At 40.1% G+C, this 22,894-nt stretch overlaps 2 protein-coding genes across 3 annotated transcripts in view; one reads left to right on the forward strand and one right to left on the reverse strand.

Annotated features, from left to right (window-relative positions):
• Orc3 (origin recognition complex subunit 3) overlaps positions 1 to 7,718 on the reverse strand; it is a 67,872-nt gene extending 60,154 nt beyond the window's left edge. For both annotated transcript variants that reach the window (XM_028872771.2, XM_028872772.2), the window contains exons 1-2: positions 7,620 to 7,718; positions 2,036 to 2,090 (exon numbers count right to left, since the gene is read on the reverse strand). In XM_028872771.2, coding sequence (XP_028728604.1) covers positions 2,036 to 2,090; positions 7,620 to 7,643 — 79 coding nt within the window. In that variant the 5' untranslated portion in view covers positions 7,644 to 7,718. The remainder of the gene's footprint in view (positions 1 to 2,035; positions 2,091 to 7,619) is intronic.
• The window catches only part of Rars2 (arginyl-tRNA synthetase 2, mitochondrial), a 45,591-nt gene continuing 30,389 nt past the window's right edge, over positions 7,693 to 22,894 (forward strand). The window contains 4 exon segments of the mRNA XM_028872773.2: positions 7,693 to 7,789; positions 11,535 to 11,608; positions 18,480 to 18,582; positions 20,603 to 20,686. Of these exon segments, the coding sequence (XP_028728606.1) occupies positions 7,754 to 7,789; positions 11,535 to 11,608; positions 18,480 to 18,582; positions 20,603 to 20,686 (297 nt within the window). The 5' untranslated portion in view covers positions 7,693 to 7,753.

The following is a 22,894-nucleotide window of genomic DNA, read 5'->3' on the forward strand; positions in this document are numbered from 1 at the left end:
GCACAATGTATGTACATACACACAGGCAAAAATACACACATAAAAATAAAAAATACCAAAGAAAGAAGCCATGCTATAAAATCAATAGTGATCTTAGCACATCTCAAAAATAATTAACACTGGTATACTAACTGAATCAAACCAAGTTTACAGATTGAGCTGGAAAACAAACAAAAATTCTTAAATGGTTATAAAAATTCATATCCAACTCAAAGATAAATGTAATTCCACTGCATAGCAAAAGTATTCCAAGTCTGAAGACAGTTTAGGTCCTAAATAACTAGATATATTTAACTTAAAATTGTATTTAAAAATACGAATGGCTTGGCCCTTTACTCAAACATTTGTTCCTTACAATTCCCTACTTTTTCACATTTGTACTTTCCTCAATCTATTTTACATTCCTTTAGTTGGTGCATCCTTCAGGAGCGTTATGCCTTGAAATGATCATTTGGAATATATTTTCTTTCATATGAAGGAATGTTCCTCATAATAGATGACTTAGTTTCCACAAGTATTTTAATTTTGTCAAACATTTTGCAACACAATGAAGTCATCATAATGTCTAGATGGCAAAGTTATGTTATTAAGATGCAAAAAAAGAGAATGCACAACAATCTATTAAAAGATAAAGCAGACTAATAGGGTGGCCTTAAACAAACAGAAAGTCATTTTACTGAATAGGCTGGTGATAAAATGCTACACAACAAACAAAGGCATGAATGTATATGCCAAGTCTATCAAAGTATGCAGTGAAAATAATCTTGGGAACTGGGACAGAGCAGCAGTGGGACACCAGTCTGTGAGTGTCACCTCTCTCATGGTCCTTCCGTGAGCACAGTGAGGAGCTGCAGACGGAAACTAGCCTGCTGCCAAACTTCCCTCCCCTCAGCTTCTCCTCAGCGAGGGCTGCAGCGCATGTGAGCAGCACTGTTGCTGCTGCTGCTGCCGCCACCAGCCTCTCTCTTCTCCCAGCTTCACCCGCCGTTTCGGTAGACGTGCAGTATTCCACAAACACTACTAAGTGTGGGGATTTGCCGTGTTTTGCTTAGGGATGCACCGAAATGTCTTAAGTCCAGGGACATATGGTGGGCAAAATACAAACTACCCCCTTCTCTCCAATCAGCTTCAAGTATTGAAGCCAGTTAAGGTAACTGCTAAAAGTGGGAATAATTTTCCTCATCTCATCTCTCTTATAATCAGTCAATTCCTTAAACTTTTCAAACTGTAGCAATACCTATTAGTCTTAAGCCAAATACAATGAAAGAAAAAATTTAAAAATTCTAAAGTAAAGCTCAAATTATACTGCTGCACACATAAAATGCTGATATTACAAACCATTAATAAATCTTAAGTTACAAATGAAATCCAACATAAAAAGTCCTATGCAGGGGCTGGAGAGAGGGCTCAGAGGTTAAGAGTACTGACTGCTCTTCCAGAGGTCCTGAATTCAATTCCCAGCATCCACTTGGTGGCTCACAACCATCTGCAATGAGATGTGGTGGCCTCTTCTGTGCACATAATAAATAAATAAATCTTAAAAAAAAAAAAAAAAGTCCTATGCAAACACTTGCTTCACATTATGAAATGGTATCATAAAGCAATGGTTAGACCATGGGGTCTAAAATCAGAGGATGGGTTCAAATCCTAGCTCTACGATGTTTACAGCATTATAATACTGAGAAAGTTCTTTCTGTCTTCTATGTACCCTTGCATATGGTAATGGAAATACTACTACACATCCCCAAAGTTTGTTGAGGGGATTAAATGAACAAAAATGATTAGAACAGTCCAGCACATAATAAATGCTTAAAATACTACCAAATTTGCTGTAATTACATTGCTGTAGTTTCAGACATCACTGTATGGAATATGTCTCACATAGAATGAAGGAATAAATCCTTAATTTTCTTTAAACTATTTCTGGTAAGTTGAATCACCTCCAACATTAAGAAGGTTTGCTCATAATCACACTTAAACTTTAAGAAGATCTGGGGGAACAAAAAATAACAAACTGGATGTGAAGATACTTTACCGATTGGCACAGAGATCTTTCTTTTCTTGAAGTCTGGTTTAAACACAAAACAGCCCTATGTAAGCAAAAAGGGAAGGAAGGAATAAAGCAAAAAGTCACATTAGGCAAAGCAGACAAATCTAATTACCCAAATATTTTGGAAATAAACAAGATCTTTTTTTGGGGGTAGGGTATATTTCTTTCAGGTTCTAAGAAATCTAACACTTTTCTTTGAAATACAGAAGGGAAGTGGCTTCAAGAATTATCCATTTCACCTGTAGGGCCCTCCCCCCCCTTTGGGTAACTGTTGCCTTGCTTGCTGACCTTGACCTTGATATCCGTCCTATGTTAATTCCCTGCTGGGTTCCACCCTCCTGATTAAGGAAAGATCCTTGTCTGTGTATCCTGCATAATGGGTGTTAACAGCTTAGATGCAAGGTTGTGAAACATTGGTAGTGAGCTTCTGCCCTCCGGGATTCTCCCATTGTGCTGTAAGCCTGTATTTAAGACCTCCTCCCTCCTTCAATAAACGACATTGGGGGGGGGATTTATACTGTATCAAGCTGATAATAAAAAAATAAATAATAAATAAAAATGGAAAAAAAAAAGAATTATCCAGTCCCCTCAGTTGCCCTCACACTCTTTAGGACCTGCTCTAAGAAGTAGGCAAACTTTTTTAGTTCAAGTTTCATAAAACTTAGAAGGAAAATAACATTAATATACATTAAAATAAAGATTAAGTGCCAGGAAGTGGTGGTACACACCTTTAATCCCAGCATTCCGGAGGCAGAGGCAGGCAGATCTCTGAATTAAAGGCCAGCCTGATCTACAGAGTCATTTCAGGACAGCCAGGGCTACAAAGAGAAAGTCTGTCTTAAAAAACAAAAAAAGTACCGCCAGGCGGTGGTGGTGCACGCCTTTAATCCCAGCACTCGGGAGGCAGAGGCAGGCGGATCTCTGTGAGTTCGAGGCCAGCCTGGGCTACCAAGTGAGTCCCAGGAAAGGCGCAAAGCTACACAGAGAAACCCTGTCTCGAAAAACCAAAAAAAAAAAAAAAAACCCAAAAAAAAAAAGATACTCTCGTAATCTGACATTTTTGAAGTCAGCTTCTCTGGAAATGAAATCTTTTCACCTTTTAGATTAAGATGGGCTGTGAGGAATGTTGCTTCAATGAAGCAGACGGAACACATTAATTTTATTGGGTCTGCTGTATCTTTTAGTTTGTTATGTTTCAAATAAATTAGATCATTTAAATTGTTCTGTTAGGGCTAGAAAGATGGCTTAGTGATTGACAGTACTTGCTCTGGAAGAGGACCTGGGTCTAGCTCCTAGCACGTATATGGGGCTCACAGCCATCTGTAACTCCATCCAGGAGATCTGATGCCCTCAATTGACCTCCACAGGTACACATCTGGTACACATAAACATACATGTGCATTCAGACAAAACACACATATATATAAAATAAAAAGAAATCTTTTAAAAATATGATACTCTCACATTCCAAAATGATTTATTTAATTAACTCTAAGTATCTACAACCAGGATGTAAGTATATAATTTTGGCTCTTATTTCATGCAACATTTTTTCAATTAATAAACTCCTTTCCATTTATCCATTACAGTTTGGCGCAAAGCTCATCGTTCATCTATGTAATCCTTAGGAAGCTGAGACAAGAGAACTGTTGTGATTGAAGCTAGCCTAGTTTTTTGGGTTTTTTTTTCAAAGTTCTTTTTTCACATTAGATACCAACCAGTCCCCAGTCCCGTCCCGTCCCGTCCGTCCCCCCACCCTCCATCTTTCCTCTACCAGACCTCCTATCCAGTCCTCGGGGAGGGTAAGGCCTCCCATGGGGAGTCAGGAAGTCTGTCATATCAAGGTGAGGCAGGACCAAGCCCCTCTCTGCTGCATCAAGGCTGAGCAAGGCCTCCCTCCCTGGGGAATGGGCTCCAAAAAGCCAGGTCATGCACGAAGGATAAATCCTGGTCCCACTGCCAGTGGCCCCACCAACTGCCCAAGTCAAACAACTGTCACCCACATTCAGAGGGCCTAGTTCGGTCCCATGCAGGTTCCCCAGCTGTCAGTCCAGAATCAGTGAGCTCCCGTTAGCTCAGGTCTCTGTGGGTTTCCCCAACATGATCTTGTCCCCTTTGCTCATATAACCTCTCCTCTTTTGAAGCTAGCCTAGTTTATACAGTGAACTCCAGGTCCCTGCTCTATACAACAAACCATGTAAAACCCCTGGGCATGGTTCATGCACTTACAATCTTAGTGCTTGTGGAGACAGAGGAACCAAGAGTTCCAAATCATCCTCCTTTGCATGAGTTTGTGGCCAGCCTAGCTATGCAACCAAACCCTCATCTCTTGGGGGGGGGGGAAGCATAGGACAGGGACAGGGACACCCTCCTGGATACTCTCTCAAGAAATGCTTCTCGGGGCTGGAGAAATGGCTCAGAGGTTAAGAGCAACTGACTGCTCTTCCAGAGGTCCTGAGTTCAGTTCCAGGCAACCACATGGTGGCTCACAGCCATCTGTAATGAGATCTGGTGCCCTCTTCTGGCCTGCAGGGACACATGCAAATAGAACACTGTATACATAATAAATAAATAAATCTTTAAAAAAAAGAAGAAATACTTCTGAGATTCCAAGATTCACACATCTTTGCTTGAATATAAACTGTGAGTACATTTACAGGACAGGTATATTTTATTTCTAACCACCTCCTCAATGTTTATGATAGTACTAACAAATACATTAGATGATTGGTATATACTTGCTAAGTAGTGTAATGGTAACTTTTTTTTTTTTTTTTTTTTTTTTTGGTTTTTCAAGATAGGGTTTCTCTGTGTAGCTTTGGAGCCTGTCCTGGATCTCACTTTGTAGATTAGGCTGGATTCAAACTCACAGAGATTCATCTGACTCTGCCTCCCAAATTGTGGGATTAAAGGTGGGCGGTGGCACCACCCCTCTCCCCCTAACCCCCGGCTATTTTTATGGTAATTTTCTATAGCCACATTAAATGTCTTATTATTACATTTGACTACTGGCTCCTAAGTTTCTAATTGTGGTGTATTCTACGAAAAAGTAAGTTATATTTCATGGATAGTCTCCTAAGATTTCCATTTATATGGAAAATGAAAGAAGAAATAAAACATGATAAAAAAAAAAGTCATCTCTGACTAGTATTAGATAGTTGTGTAAAATATAAAGTGGCCATGTGGATAACATGTTCCAAATTAAGTTGTACCTTGTATTCTTATATTTGCAACTAGTAAAGCAATGTGAATTACTTGTAAATATTTTTTAAAAGTACCTTGTACCATGACAGGCTTATTACTACATCCTTTCCCTACGGACCTGCAAATCAGTAAGGGCAGCACTGATGCAGCAAAACATGAAGGGTTCTTGAATGGATATTAACATAATGAATATTAGCACAAGGATATGATACAAGCAACAAATATTAATATAAACACGTGAACGATAACATGGTTAACCATGTTAGACTAGAAGGCCATCAGCCAAAAATATGAAGAGTAGCCAGGTAGTAGTGGTACACGCCTTTAGTCCCAGCTCACTGGAGGCAGAAACGGGCAGATCTCTGCAGCCTGGTCTACAGAGCAAGTTCCAGGACAGCCAGAACTGTTCTACAGAGAAACTCTGTCTTGAAAAACAACAAAATAGAAAAAAAAAAAAAAAAAAAAAACCATACATACACACACACACACACACACACACACACATATATATGTATATGTGTATATGTATATGAAAAGAGAAATAACAATACTTGATAGGTTTAAGAAGAAAAATAAATTAAAATGTTGGCAGTTCCATGAACTGCTGAAATAGTCCTTAAAAGTTATTAATATAAGGTCTACTTCATAGTCAATCACCAACGTAGCTATTTGTTAGAAGGCAAATTATATTTATATATATAATATATTATATATATATAATTTATAATATATACATATAAAATTTTCTCTAAGTTTAAAAAAAGTAAGAAGTCTAGGGCTGGGTATGCAGCTAAGTGGTAGAGCACTTGATCAGGATGCACAAATTATAGAAAAAGAAATGAAGTTTTATGAAACAAACATGATGAGGAGATAGGGCACCACAACATCTGGAACTTTGTAGCCAAGGACAAACAAAAAACAGGAATAGCACTAATAAAAGTACTCGTGCAGTTAAATCTAGCACCAGCCAGTCAGTCCTATAAAAATCTTAAACTAGGGGCTGGGTGTGATGGTGCACACCATTACTGCCAGCACTTGGGGGATGCAGACAGGACCATTTTGGTTGAACTATGACAATGTCTGTAACTGTAATTTTGTTTCTTGAACTAAAGTAACTTGTTTCTATACTCTTATTTTCCCTGTTCCTCAGATTTGCCCAACTAGGAAAGATGTTTTATCAATCACCTAAAATTCATGAACTGAGATTCCCTGGTTACCGCTAGCAGCCATGAACTGTGGGTCAAAACAGAAAACATTTCAATCTCTTCCAGAACCCTCATCCTGTGAAAACTTTAAAGGGACTCCCTCTGCCATGTGGGCCAGAATTCTCCTCACAGCCTCTGCCATGCTGCCTGCCTGCCTATGGTATTAATATCACTTCTAATAAATCTCTTAGAAAAAGGACAATCCAGCTCAGTGTCCCCCTTCATCTCCAAACACAAAACCTTCCAGAACTTTGTATTTTCAGCTTTATCACAGCTTCACTCAGGAGTATCCCTCTGTACTTAAAATAAGTCTTTCTTCAGATGGCATAGTAACATAGTCCAGTAGAACTTTCTTTAACGTAAATGCCAAACAGCTGTTCTGATGTGCTATTGAAATATGGTTCGTGCTAACGGTAAACTAATTTTAAGTTATCTTAATTCAAATGTAAATAGCCACCGACTGCTAGGGGGCGACACAACCCCAGGATTTCTCCTCTGATAAACAACATTTTGATTTGCATTCCCTTGCTCTGTGGCGCAGTCCATGATGCCCCAGCACAAACACTCACGTGAATTACATTTTTGTTCTCGTTTTTTTCCCAATGCTCCGTTCTCCACTTTCGGGTTATCCCGATTCTTCTATTTAATCCGCTCCTTTATTTCTACATTCTAAGGCAAAGAACATGTCACTCTGCTCTCCCACCCTCACGCTTCATATTCCCGCCAAGACTCTTCATTTTTCAGGTCTCAGCCAAACTGTTAGTCCAAAAGCTTCGCTGTCTCCTAGCAATCTTGGTTCGTCCCTCTTCTCTCAGAACTTTTCCCCTTAGTAAGACGGGCAATTCAAGATCAGCTGCTTATTAATATTTGAGTACTGAAAGATATTTTGTTTACGTCTGTACTTCGGTAACTAAACTCACAGTAAGTACTTATGCGGGAGGGGAAAAAAAAAAAAAAAAAAGGCGGGGAGCGGAGGGGAAGCGGCGTATTCTTGGGGCAGCCGGCCGGCTTGCCAAGGCGCCATGGCCTAGGTGGCCTCGAACCCGGACCTGGGCAACGCCGCCTGGATTCTGCTCATCCCGGAGCCAGAGCCAACGCCCGTCACACCTCCGCCTCGCCGTGCTTGCCAAGGAGACATGGCAAGCGCCACCCCCACGTACCTTGGACACCGAGGAAGTAGCCATACTCCACGGCTCCGTGTGCCTGCGCACTGAGCACTTCCGGGCGCCCTTGCGGAAGCGGAGGCGACTTCCGGCGCGGAGGCGGGGCGTGTGGAGGTGGGCGTCGGGGCGGCATGGCGTGCGCCTTTCGTAGGTCGATCGCCTGTCAGGTACTGTGGCGAGCGGCGAGCCCGCGGGAGCCAGGCGGGCAGGGTGCTGCCTAGGCCGGCTCTGCCTTCTGCCCGAGCTGCCAGGCGGAAGGCCCGCGAAGGCCTTGGGTGCTTTCCGGTCTTGGCATTCCCGTTCGTCGTGCTTTAACCCGGGAGGAATGGCTATGGGCCATGAGCAGACCCTGTGGAAATTCGTGTTCCTCCTTCGTTCGCAGTCATTGTTTGCATCCACCGAGTAACCTTGTAGTTTAGTTCATTTCTAAATAAGATACATTAGAGCGTGGAATAAAGTAGGTGATTTATGAACCATGCTAAGGGGCGTGGTGGCGCACACCTTTAATCCCAGCAGTGGGAGGCAGAGGCAGGTGCATCTCTGGGAGTTCGAGGCCGGCCTGGCCTACAGAGCGAGTTCCAGGACAGCTAGGGCTGTTACACGGAGTAACTCTGTCTCTAAAAAAATAAAATCATGCTAAGGGCTGCGGAGATGGCTCCTTGGGTAGAAGAGCCTGGGTTCGAATTTCCAGCGTCTGTAGGGAAAAAAAAATAAAATAAAATAACGTGCGTGGCTAAGGAAGTCTGAAACCACAATTCTGGGAGGTGGAAACAGAAGCAGGTGGGTCCAGCGGGTCTTTTTCAGTGAGAGGCTTTATCTCAAAAGAAATAAGGTGGAGAAAGACGCTTGACCTGTCCCCCTCACTTGTTCACAGCAGCCCATCCTGCTGGGGTCTGCTAGTGCTAGCGCAGACGTAGCTAAGCTCAGTGTGGCTGAGTTGCATTAGACAATTCTGGAAGATGTGGCATATGCTTCTTAGGCAGTACTTTAGGAATTAAGCTCCAGTTTATATCGATGACTTAATGTCTATTTGTTTGTGTGTTCCTTCATGTGGAGAGGCCAGAGTTTGGGTGTGTGTTTCTCTTTTGTTATATTTTTATTTTTTTTATGCATTAGTGTGAGTGTGTTTCTCTTAGTCACTGTCCACCTCGTTTTCTGAGCCAGGTTTTCTTGCTGAACCTGGAGTTTACCCGTTCAGCTAGACAGGCTAGCCAGGGAGCCCAAGGTGTAATGGGGATTCTGGGGTTAGCTGAATTCTTTGCATAGGACAGGCAAAGAATTGACTGTCTGGGACAGACAACAGCCCAAAATACAAGAAATACAGAAGACTGAGAGACAGAGAGAATGAAACGATGTTTTTGGTTTTGGGGTTGTTTGTTTTTTATTTATTGAGGCAGGCTTCTACCTCAGGAATGGGAGGGAAAAGAATCGGGAAGTCTGTAGCTATTTGCGTGAGTGGTGGGAGGTGGGGGAGGTGCTTCAAGGTTTCTCTAATGGCTGTGCATGTCTCTCTGGCCCACGAGGGAGCTGATCACAGGTTGTTATGCACTATTTGCTCAATTAGGGAGGTGATCATACTTTGAACCCCCTTTTCTCTATCTTTGACTTGCCTTTTGAGCTGTTGACTATGACTCTCTGCTGACCTTTATCCCAGGAGGGCATTGCTAGTCAGTGCACCTTGCAGGAGTTGCTGTTCTTAGCCCTTGGCAGGATCTGTAAGCCATGAATTAGCCTCTGCTTTCTTTGTTCTCATCTTTATGTGACCAGCTTTTAGTTCTACCATGGCAGGAAATTAACATATATCATAACTACTGTCGATGCTAATCTACAGCTCTCAACTCTAAGGGGGTAAGAGAGAGTTTATTCTAGAGCTAAATTTGAGGGAACATGGATTTGTGGTACCTCAGTTTCCATAGGTCCAATATGAAGCAGTTTCATGGAGTTTTGTACAGTAACAGAACAAAGAAAATTGTAAACCAAAGCATTTTAAAATATATTGGTGGAATCATTGGCGAGGTAGGTTACAATAAGATGGGGTTAACTCTTCTGTGGCCCTTGGATGCTATCTGACAGCACTTTTTGTCCTGTGCTGGGTGGGAAGCTAGGGTTTTGTTTAGTTAATGCACCCCAGAAGGTTTTATGTTTGTCAGGATGTTATGTTTGGCCAGTAGGAGGAGGATATTAGGTCCAATGGTGGGAGGTGACCAAGATGAATTGTAATTAGGCTCTGGATCTGTAACATTCTGAACTCTCCACAGCCATTGAAGTTTTAGTCACTTAGCTACTGCGGACACAGCTTTTCAGGAATTCTCATTGGCATTACCAAGGTGTTGCTGGAATTTTTCTTGGTTACCTATACCAGAATTCCTTGTCTGTGTGGCAGTCAGGAGTGGTCTCCTTCCTAAAATGGGTACAATCCTTATTACTTTCCCAATGAATGGGCAACATTGTCTTGCAAATGTTCCTCAAGGAAGTCAACTGGTTTGCTGACACTAGCTCATAGCCCTTTCTTCCTTTTTTATGCAAAAAAAAAAAAAAAAAATTTCATGCATTGTATTTTTAATCACATTCTTTCCTTCCCCCACCCTCCTCCTTATCTGATCAGCTTGGTTATTTCTTACCCAGCTTTAGGCCCTTTTCTTCCCCATCCCTAATACCCCACTGCAAGAAGCCTGCCACGGCCATACAGTTTATAAGTAATATAAGCATCTGAGTGATTATTTTATACGTGGATTTGGACTGCAGGTTGTGAACTGAGAGAAGCCTCCACACCCCACTCTGCAGCACCCGCACTGGAGTTACAGACATGTGTCACCATGCTCAGCTCTTAGAAGAATGCTAGGGTTCCAAACCCAGGTCCTCAGGCGTTCATGGCAAGCACTTTACCAATTGAGCCTTGTCCCAGCCCTGTTGGTACAATCTTCTATAAACTCTTCTCCTTTCTCACTCTTCACAGCGCAATTCCCAGTTCCCAGAAGCCGTCTCTTAAATTTCTTGCACCGAAGTTTTGAGGCTGAGCTCCACAACTGCACTGTGATTGGTTGTGGTTTTCTGTAATGGTCTCTGACTACTTAACAAAGTTCTCTCTCGTATGCCACATGCCCAAGGAAGAACTAAATCCTATGTGCCTGTCACAGGATTGCTCTGAACATGGAAATGCCTCTACCACCAAACTTAACATAAGCAGGAAAGAAGCTTCATGCACCTGTTTCCGCTTACTTATTATTTGTGTGCTAAGGAGCAGTCTGGGGCCTCATACATACCAAACCTAGGGCAAGTGGCTAGTGCTACAACACTGAGTTAGACCATGGCCTTTGCCTTGGTTTTTGTTTATTTTTTGTTTTGTTTTGTTATTCCTGCTATTCTGATGAGTAAACCTTAAGGTTTGGGCATGGGGATCAGATTTTTTTCACTAATATTTACTTGTTACTGTTAAGTGCCATAAAACTTTTTTTCTGTTTTGTTTATTGTTATAGCATCAATGCCTGAAATACTGCCTGCTACACATTAGCTACTCAATAAGTATTTTTTAATGAAAAATATTTTTGGATTCTCAGTGATTCATATCTTTTTTCATTTATTTAGATTTTTCTTATAAATTGACAAACAAAAAATCCATTGAAAGATAAGTAGTCCTGCTTGCTACTTTATACTCAAGCCATTATGTTATACTCAACCCCTAACACCCACAAATCTTTACCTCAGTCTGATAGTTTTTTGTTTTCTAGGCTATCAGAAACATTGCATCATACTATATATCTTCTTTAATATGGGTTTTACTTGATATCATGTATTTGAGCTTCATTTATGTTAAATGTGTTAATGACATTCTTTTGTTGCTAGTAGTATTCCATTCACTCTAGAATAGATAAATCAACAATTTTATCCTGTTTTGTTCTTTTTTGCTTTTAGCTCTCCAGAATATTGGCTCTTCCACCAGAAAGCTTGATCAAGTCAATATCTGCAGTTCCAGTTTCAAAAAAAGAGTAAAGTATATTTGCAATGTTCTCAAATTGTTGAATTTGTTGGCAATCCAATTTTACTTAACTCTTCAATTTACAGGATAGTCCTTAGAGTTATGATTCATTATATAGTCAACTTATTACAATTGGTATCATAAAATTACAATACTCTTTAGGTATTCTGTGGTGAAATGTAGTATTCCTTTGTTAATTATTTTCATGTTTGTTTTTGTTAGCAATAACTATGTCAGTCTTTAGGAAAGAGATTCTAATTTAATTGTTTAATAAAAGAATGAAAATTTGGTTATAATCTCAGAGCTTTTGAAGGAAAATTGAATATTGTATAATCTAATGCTTGAATGCTATTGTACCATACTTACCTGCCACTTTGGTTGTTTGTTTTTGTTTGTTTTGTTTTAATTTTTTTTTTTTTTTAGTTTTCACTTGAAGATTCCCAAGTGATAGAGAACTGTTGTTTAGGGCTATATAAAAACTGTATTGTTTTCTTAGCTATAGGGAAATGTTTTTGTTTCCTTATTAGGGTGATCATCCTAACTGTTAGCTTATCATTTTGCTAAAAAATTTTCAGCACTTCAATAAAATGTAGCCTACACATAAATGTATAACCTTGGACTGCAGGGACAAAAATATTCAAAGAAAAGAAATCACATCTGCACTAAACATGAACAAATTTATTTTTTATATTATCTCAAATAATACACTAATAGCTACAAAGATGGCTTTTGCCTTGTAACAGAGATTACAGGTTATAGAGATGATTTACAGTGTACGAAGGGTGTGTGGAAGATGCATGGAAATAGCACACCACTGTATGCAAGAGGCCCTGAGTCTGCAGATTGTGGAGCTCCAAGATATCTGGCAGTCAATCACCAAAGGATGGCTGTACTCTATCAGTTAGTTAATAAGAAGCTTGTCCTGTGGGAGGTTTTTAAAGATAGAATATGAAATTCTCAGTATCAGTATATCCTTTGTTCCCTTAATTTTATTAGAACTTTCAGGTGAGAAGGGTGAATGTTCTTCTTTTCATGATTAGGAAAAGAAATAAATAGGAAGAGAAGGCAAGTACTAGAGAGTGCCTATAAACTTACTGTTTTTAGCTTTGAAAAAAAATGAAAGTAGGGCTGGGTGTGGTGGTGCACACCTGAATCGTAAGACGCAAAAGTCAGAGGTGGTCGGATCTCCTTGAGTTCAAGGAGTTTAAGGCTGACCTACCCAGTGAAATCCAGGACAGCCAGGGCTATATAGGGAGAGACCTTGTCTCAAAAAAAAAAGAGAGAGAGAGAGAGAGAGAGAGAGAAGAGAGAGAGAGAGAGAGAAGGAGAGCTACTTTAACAAAACCTATTTGCAAATCATCTACCACCATCATTGTTGTCACAGGACCAACATTGTCTGGTCTATAGTTTTCTCCTGCACTGTATAATATTGATAGCTACAGGTTTTCAAACCATAGCTATTACATCTTTTAAATGTTCCCTGCTCCTCCACTTACTGTTTCAGTACAAAGAATGTAAGACAATCTAGTTAGAAATTTCAGGACACTTTCCCCTTCATGTTGAAATGATCCACACAAGGTAGTTATTGACAACCTTGGTTATTAAGCCAATTAAAAGTTTTAAGTCCCCTCTATTGATGGCCAGACCAAGAGCAACTCATGACTCTAGGAAGTCTCTTGGTGCCTAAGCTCAAGGCAGCATTAAAAAAAAAAAAAAAAATCCATAATTACATCAGTGCTCTAGGTGTGTGTGTGTGTGTGTGTGACATCAATGAGGTTAAAGTGGCCTGCTAACATCTGCTTTCTTTGCAAGACCCAGGGTTATGTCTGGACCATGGCCAAGGTCATGGACAGTCCCAGAAGCAGTGCCAAGATAAATGTGACTGTGGGGGTGGAAGGCTGAGGAGTGACCAGGCAGGCACAAAATAACAGTGGGACAGGATGGTGTTACCTTAGTCTAGTCATTTCAGTGTCATTGTTTTTATCATATTTTAATTTATAATGTCCTACTATTGGTGGACATTTTCACTATTTTCCATTTTATAATACTTTTACAGTTCATACAAAAAAAATCTTCTGTCAATAGAAGTTCCTTGGGATTGTGTGATTAAAAGCTCCCAAAAAGGAAAAAATCAGTGAAGTGTTTGTTCTCCTTCACTTTCCTCGACCACTTCCTTCTCTTTTTCACTTTTTACTGGAGTAACCCTGCACATAATTTCAGAGTTTATATTTTCAGTGTTCGTAGCAGTAAGTTAAGTATTGTGAATAAACAGAAGGGTGGTTTTGCTATTTGTCCTCTGCCACTGATCTAATGGAGATAACTGTGATTCCATTAGAATAATATAAGTTTCCATGTTAAAAATAAAATTGCAGCCAGGCAGTAGTGGCACACACCTTTAATCCCAGCACTCAGGAGGCAAAGGCAGGCAGATCTCTGACTTCGAGGCCAGCCTGGTCTACAGAGCAAGATCTAAGACAGGCACCAAAACTACACAGAGAAACCCTGTCTTGAAAAAAGAAAAATAAGTTGTAGATGTCTATTACTACTCATAAATATTTATAAACTATCTTTAGCAACCTATGATTATTTCTTTGAGTCTTCCTGATGTTTGAGAACCATGGTATAAGACTGTATCATATTAAATCTTTTATAAAGAATCCTAGCTCTATATCAAGAAACTATAATTTAGTCTTTGATCTATTCAAATCCCTATCATCATAATAATGTTGTTATGTCCAGATCTCAGGGACCCCCAAAAGACCACCAGGGAGACCGAGTCCTGCATGTAAAAGCAAAGAGCCTTTATTTTCAAACTCCGGGGCTTGGTCTGTCTGTCCCACGCAGCAGTGAGAGCAGAGAGCCCTGAGCCCAGGCAGGGTAGGATTTTTTATCATAGTAGAGGTTGGTGTGAGTGGATTTCTAGGGCACAGGACCGTGATTGGCTGACAATCGTCTAGGGGTATCTGTAAAACAAAAATAGGTGTGTGCTAGACTCTGGGACATCTGGCCACCTTATCTAATGGTTGGAATGTTTGGGATGTCAGGTACTTCCCCATCCTTGGGTAAATCCTAGGTGGTGTTCATTTATAGATTTTCCTGGATCTGAGTGTTGCCTGCCCGAAAGCCTGTCACAGAAGCTGTGTCTAGGCCCCTAAGCCTGTCATGGCAACTGTGTGGTCAAGCTGTTTTGGGGTCCCTCCACAAAATTAGAGCTCTTGTTACTTCTAGTTTTACTTAATTTTCTTTGACTTTTAAAAATCTTTGTTTGTTTGTTTCTGTCCTGCTTTGTGTTTTATCCCTATTTTGTTAAAATAATTTCTTTAGTTGCCCATAGATTGGTTCAAATACTTGACTACATTATCAAAATTCTTTGGTAAGGAAGACTAATAAGCACATTCAAACCTTAAATGAATTTATACAATTAAATTTCATTTTCAGAAAATGGAGTCTTAATGTACCTGTAAAGAATAATTTTAGAAAAGAAACAAGAGCACAGTTTGCTGGCCATTTTAGTATATAAAGGACAGAGAAAAAACTTCCTCAAGATGTTATATTGGTAATATTTGATATGTTATTTACCATCAGACCTGTGACTAACATCATTCATTCATAACCAGGATGTTTCTCAATAGCCCTATAAAGTAGATTCCGTTGTTCTCATCATTTTACTGAGATACCAAGAGATTGAGCAAGGTGTCCAGAGTCACACAGACATTAATGGTGAACTTGAATTTGTTGTTACAGCTGAGATACCAGTTTGAATTGGTAACTAGATTCCATACTAAATTGTTGGCTAATGAATAAAGACCCAGGAAATTGCCAGGCAGTGGTGGCGCAGTAGTTTGAGGCCAGCCTTGTCTACAGAGCTAGTTCCAAGATAGCCAGGTCTACACAGAGAAAAACCAAAACAAGAAAGAAAGAAAGAAGAAAAAAAGGCTCAGGAAATTTCATTAGGTTTTTCTTTTCCTTTTTTTAATTATTTTTTTCATATAATACATTTTTTACTTTGTTTTTATTTTTAGATTATAATTTGATTAAAATATTTCTCCCTTCCAGATCTTTCCATATTTCCCTCCCTGCTCTCTTTCAATTTCATGCCCCCCTTTTTTTAACCTTTATTGCATGCAAATAAGTATAGGTATATACATATTTATCCCTAAATATTACCTGTTCAGTCTGTATAATGCTAATATGTATATGTGTTGTTTTAAAAAATGATAAGCGTTGCTGGTTACTGTGCAGAAAGGTCATGAGCCACGACAAAACCCAGTATCAGAGCTTGATTGGAAGGGGTTGGGGGGGGCAAAAGAACCAGGCCTGGGAAGAAGCACATGCAGAGAGAACAGAGAGATAGTGGGGTGTGGGGTGGGGGGAGAGAACAGAGAAGAGAAAGGAGGAGTCTGTGTTCAGCTTTTTAAGGATTCCCGAGCACATGCGCAGGTAGGCTTACGGAGCTACGCCAAGCATGGGCTGATTGCGTGACCCCGAGCGTTTGCGCAATCATGCAGCACACTGATGATGTAAGACACAAGACCCCTGTTTAGCTCCTAAACTGTGCATGTGCGGTCCTGCAGCTGGAGTGGCAGCAGAATCCTAACAATACTGCCTCCACACATCCTCTTTGAGACCCTGAACCCCTGCCAAAGCAGGTCTCCAGCAGACTGCATATAATATATGTTGATCATATTCTTTCTCATACCCAACTCCTCCCAGATCATTCCCATTGCCCTACTAGCTCAACTTCATGTTCTTCCCAATTTCACTTTAAAAAAAATACGAAAACAAAACAAAAATCAACAAAACAAAACAACAACAACAAAAAAAACCCAATAAGACTAAAAGTACCAAGAGGAAATTAAAAGCCCACAAAAAATCCATTTTCAGTTGGCCACCTACTCCTGAGCGTGGGGCGTACTCTGTATACTCCATTGGTGAAAGATGTATTTCCCTTTCCCAGGAGGAATCAGCTGCACATAGCTTCTTGGATAGGGCTGGTTATTTTGTGCAAACCTCCCAGAAAACTTCTTAGTGGTCATTAGAGTTTAAGTTTTGTAATGTGATATTAAGCAGAAGCCATACAGGAATTTTTAGGCATTTCTCTGTGTGTGATAAGTGATATGTATTGTGCCCAGATCACAGAGACCCCCAAAAGACCACCACAGAGAACGAATCTCCTATGTAAAAGCAAAGAGCCTTTATTTTCAAGCTTGGAGCTAGGATCCCCTGTCTGATGCATTGGTGAGAACAGTGGACCAGGAGCCCAGGCAGGGTGGGATTATTATCATAGCAAAGGTTGGGGTAAGGGGATTTCTAGGGTTCAGGACTCTGATTGGCTGACATTTGTCCAGGGGTATCTGTAAAAGGAAAGTAGATATGTGCTAGGCTCAAGGACATCTGACAGTCTTATCTAATGGTTAGAATGTTTGGGATATCAGGTACTTCCTCTTAGATGCTGGCTCATTGCTAGGTGGATCTTGGGTGGTGTTAGCTTATGGTTTTTCCCAGCTCTGGGTGTTGCCTGTCACAGCAGCTGTGTCTGGGCCTCTAGGCCTGTCAGGGCAGCTGTATGGTCAAGCTATTTGGGGCCCCACCCCACTATGAAAGAAGTCACTTGTGCCCTTCCAGTGTGTATTCTTCTAAGTGAATAACACATGGGCTTGACAAACAATGATACACCTCACTTAACTCTCTTTTCCAGTTCTCAATATATGTAGTCATGCTGTTGTTTGTATATTAATTAAAAGTAACATGTAACATAAAGGATCACAGCTACAGAAAAATCTGTAGAGACAGTATGATGAGCCACTCTCAATGTGGTAGCCATCTAAACTGCCAAACCTTTTTTCCAAATTCATTTGGGGGGGGGTTGATTTGATTTTGTTTTGTTTTGTTTATCTCAATGAGACTGAAAATACTATTGTAGCGACTGTTAATGTTGTGAAACAGCATGCAAGAGGCCTTGGTGGGTTGAGCCAAGGTGCCCCAGTGGGTGAGGAAGACAGGCCATGCAGACAAGGCAGCAGGCTGAGGCATGGAGCCATGGAAAGTTACTCACATCATGCAGACACGGCAACCACGTGGAAAGTTTATTAGGGGGTGGGAGGAGAGGGAAAGAGAAAGAGAGAAAAGGAGAGGGAGGAAGGCTGAGACTTGCACAGCCTCTTGAAAAGAAAGAGGGAAAGGAAGAAGAAGAAATAAGGAGGGGGAGAGGTTTTTTTTTTTTTTTTTTTTTTTTTTAACGGAGGGCTTTTACATAAAATGAAGGCAGGACACTGGGTGGTCCCAAGGGGTGGTTCAGAATGCTAACAGTGACTGGATATATTTCTTTGATTCTATTACCCTCCTTCTTACTTGCAGATAGCTTCTGTAATCATGTAAATAATTGTTCCTTCAGCTGGTTACACTGAAGTTTTCATTAGTTTAACCATGGTTCAGTGAAAAGTACAAATAGCTGTGTCTGTATCGCTAGTGAACAACTGAGTGTTATGAATAACATTCTTTTTTGTCATGTTGAAACTTAAATTACAACCATTTAAAAACATTTCTGTTTTTGTTATTTGGACAATTATAAACAAGCACTTAGAGTAGGAGAAGCAGCTTTAAAACAGATGTCAAGCAACTTGGCCTTTTCAGAATCTGCTGACTAGATGCATTTAACTTGCCAGATATCGCTGTCTGCTTTAGAGATATCGCAGGACGACACTTAGGTAATATGCAAGAATTTTATAAAATAACCAAAATCTTAAAAGTTAGAGGTAAATACAAAGATTTATATTTCTTGGCTTTTAATTTTGAAGGTATTCATAATCCACAGTGATTACTGTTTGCTAGACAAGCAATGTTTTTATAACAACTCTTTCCCATTTCAATGTTTATTTTAGAGAAGTGGCAGATTTCCAGCTTTCTGTGGATTCCTTGCTAGAAGACAACAATCACCAGTCAAAACTAGATACTCAAGATCACGCCAGGAGACTGGCAGAGAAGGTATTTTATCTCTGTGTTATAATAAACTTAGCGTTAAAGGAGAGCAGAGCTCTACAGGCTAACTCAGCTATAATGAATTTTTTTTCATTTTTATTTATTTATTTTTTCTATTATCAGCTTGATACAGTATAAATTCTTATCCTAATAGTGAAATGTTTCATTGAGGCTTGCCCAGTGATTGAGTAATACCAAAACTTACTATAAGCCACAGTCATCCTAGGGTCCCCCCTGCTATGTAGCCTCCCTGGTTCTGTGGGTTGCAGTCTGATTGTTCTAGCTATAATGAATTTAATAGTGTTTCTCTGTTCCAGACAGCTTGAAAAAACGTTTCAGTTCATTTTCGTTGTATTCTATGAGGTTTCCGTGGTTTTTAAACTAGCTGCAGCATATTCTTTTTGTTATAGTTTATTTTCTGTTGCGGTGGTAAGCATGACCAAAAATGACTTGTGCAGGGCGGGTGTATTTGCCTAGGTAACAGTCCATCACTGCGGAAATTCAAGACAGGGCCTTATGCAGGAGCTGATGCAGATACTATGAAGGGATGCTGCTTACTGCTTTGCTCTCTGGCTCTTGCTTAACTTGCCATTTATACAACTCAGGCCTATTTACCCAGTGATGGTACTACCTACAGTGGGCTGGACCCTCCCACATCAGTCATCAATCAAGAGAATTTCTCACATACACCCTGGAACAATCTGGACAATCTGATCGAGGCAATTCTTCAGTGAGGGTCCTTTCTCCCATGACTAGGTTTATGTCAGGTTGATGATGACAACTGATTAGCACACCCTGTGAGCTAACATTGTTTAGTTGGTGTTTTGCTCAGTTTTATTTTTTATTAGCCGCAGGACTGAAGTGTGAAGTTATAGATTGAAACTATATAAACTTTTATAGGCAGATTTATTTATTCCCCTGGAGTTACAAACAGTTGTAAATGCTAGGAATAGTGTCCAGGTCCTCTGAAAGAGCAGCCAGTGAGTGCTCTTAACACCTGACAATCTCCCCAACCCTCTGGATAAATGGTTGAATCTATGAAAATAAACTTGATATATTAGTAGTAGGTTACAATTTTTTGAAATGAGCTTCTGAGAAGAAATAATGTATATGGAGTGAATGGGATGATCACAGAGAAATTGTAGTTAGATGATTTAATAAACTTTCTGTATTTCTAAGTTCTTTCTCATGGGTCTAGTAAAACAGAGGAATTAGAAAGATTGTAGTGCCTGACCAAATCTAAATTGTTAGCTTCAGACCTCACACAAATCATGTTGGGAAGCTTTTGTTTGTTTGTTTTTAAATTTTTATTAATAGGGTTATATATTGCTCAAAGATGATGTCTAGGAACTCTAAAATAATTGAAATACTAAAAATCACTACCGAAAAAGATGTATCACAAAAAATAATTGCAAAAGGAGCTTTGATAACAGTAATAGTTATTTGATAACAAAATCACCTCTGATTTTTTTTATTAATAATGGTATACCTGATGTAAAATTCTGATACCAGGAGTAGAATTAATCTAATTACAATATTTAACCTCTCCATGTCTTTTAAGTTCTCAGAAATACAGATTAGTTGTTCCGCAGGGACAGCAGGCATCTTTAGTTCCACAAATCTATCAGAAGGTTTAAATGCACACATGCAAGGAAAACAGACCCTTTCAGAGGCCATTCTGTGTGTGTGCAAGTGCGTTAGCAGTAGGTCCCGGCACGATGTCCTGTCTGTGCCTGTCATGAAAGATGAGTAAGATAGTGTCACTGTATGGTAGATGGAGAGGTTTGGGGTGAAGGAAAGAGAAAAGGGAGAGACTGAATAGCATTCTAGTGAGGAAAGAAGAAAAGAAAATGTGTTTGTGTAAATAGAATTTTGGAACAGAAGATGTTGGCTAAGACCCTGGTCCAGCTGTAATGCCTGAGAACTGCTCCACCTGCTGTCTTGTAAGCCAATTTCATGTCAAATTTCTGTCTCATTAGGTCTATTCTATAACAGAGCCTGCTTTACTTGATTGGTTATTTTTCAGCTTAAATGTGATACAGTGGTGACTGCCATCAGTGCTGGTCCAGGGACTCTGAATTTCAAAATAAACAGAGAATTATTAACAAAGGTAAGAATGGTTATAGTCTAGTCTCGGTGCTTTTATGCTGGTTTAGCCACACTGATCATCCAGCTCTCAAACTTGGTATACCTATGGTTGATCCTCAGTCTGGAGTGCAATGTAAATTAATCTTTCTTTCTCTCACTTTGTTTGTTTGTTTGTTTTGTACTTCCAGTGTTCAAATCCAGGGCCCTTTCATATCCTTAAGCAAGCACTTTGCCACTGAGTTACTTCCTTAGCCTTACTGATCTGTTCACTATAGGGTGTCATAGCACTGTTAATCTCTTCTTTGCAGAAATTACCTTGCTATTTTTCATTCCTTCCTTCCTTCTCTCTCTCTTCCTTTCTCTCTCCCTCTCCCTCTCTTACTTTTTTGGTTTTTCAAGACAAGGTTTCTCTGTGTAACAGCCCTGATTGTCTTGGAACTCGATCTATAGACCAGGTTGGCCTTGAACTCACAGAGATCCTCCTGTGTCTGCCTCACAAGTGCCGCGATTAAAGGTGTGTACTGCACAGGTCATTTATTCCACTGATGCCACTTGTGCTTTAGACTCTAACTCACTTTGGGGTTTGTAGCATCTGTGTTTCCCACTGTTCTATCTCCATGTTTTGACATAATGCCTGGTGCATCGTGGATTCTAGATAAATAACTGTTTGTTGAATGAATAAATGTGCTCTGTAGTAAGTGTATGTTGGTTTCTGCTTCCTGGTTTGCTGTAATCTGTTGGAAGCATAAGGTTTAAGCTGGAGAAACCATGGGATAGCTTTTTCTTTTAACAAAACAGTGAATAGTAAAGTAAAAAGGGTTTTAATACTGTAAGAATAAAAAAATTCAGATGCGGATATGGGGATGGCCCGAAGGTACTGGGGAAACTTTTGAAGTAATTGACTCTTACTCAAGCTAACACATCGGAGAACAGATGACCCTGGATAAGTGATTATATGAACCTTTAAGTCAAGTTCATCTTGACCAAACTTGTAAAGCTATACTGCATGCTTTGGCCTATCTTTTAAATAAAATATAGCCCACTATTGGGGTATTGAGGCTTAGTAAATGTGGCAGTCTTGAATTGAAAATAATTACAAGGTCAAAAGTTCTCTGGATATAGATCTATCCATGGATTGTTTAGTCTCAGGCATTTGCTCATCAGTCCTGGGATTATTCTTTTTTTTTTTTTTTTAAATGCCGAATGTCATTTATTGAAGGAAGGAGGAAGTCTTAAATACAGGCTTACAGCACAATGGGAGAACCCTGGAGGGCAGAAGTTCACTACTGATGTTTTACAATCTTGCATCTAAGCTGTTGATGCCTATTATTCAGGATACACAGACAAGGAACTTCCCTTTAGCATTCAGGAGGGTGGAACCTGGCAGGGAATTAGCATTGGGAGGATATCAAGGTCAAAGTCCCCAAGCAAGGCAACAGTTACCCAAAATGGGGCCAGGGCCCTGCAGGTCCCCCTTTTATTAAAAAATGAGTTTATGACTTGGGTTGCGTGGGACATCAGCAGGTCACCTTACCCGTCATGGAGATGCCTGCCCAGGCCACACAGGTGCTCTGTCTTAGGTTGGTGAGTGCCCCCCAGGCATTACCCATCTCTGAATACTCATTATACAGGCTCCAATCGTGTGTGAGCTGCATGGTTAATTGCTGCCAAAGATCTCAAAGTGGCACTGGGCTTGCAATCTGTGTGTTCAATAGAGAAAAGACCAACAGAAGTCCTAACCCACCCATAGCCAGTAGGCTAAAGGCAACTGAGCCATTCCCTTCCTTATCGAGCCATACTGTACGTTGGAGTCCTTGTAAGATAGTATCTGGGATTATTCTTAATGGTTAGTGCTTTTTCCAGATCATGGGGATTTTATTTTTTCAGCCATCTTTCATTCTGAAGTAAATCAGCTAACCAAAATCTACCCCCACAGACATGGATGTTTTTTGAGCTTGTTAAATAGTACCTACAACCTTTTGATGTCCTCCTCTCCCAACCCCCACCCCCTTCCCTACATGATCTCAACATTTAGCTAAGGCCAGCCTCAAGCTAGAATTCTCTCGATATCACACTAAGTTACTTATTTACCACTTTTAAGCAATGCTTTTATAGTTATTTTGCCAGTTATTTGGAAGTAGAAATGAATCTTGCTAAATGTGCCTTCCATACTTTAAGCCCTTAATAGCAGTATTTTCCCCCTTTTGTTTTTCCTTATACTGGGGGAAAA

The sequence above is a fragment of the Peromyscus leucopus genome, chromosome 2 (assembly GCF_004664715.2).
Source record: "Peromyscus leucopus breed LL Stock chromosome 2, UCI_PerLeu_2.1, whole genome shotgun sequence".
Classification (NCBI taxonomy): Eukaryota; Metazoa; Chordata; class Mammalia; order Rodentia; family Cricetidae; genus Peromyscus; species Peromyscus leucopus.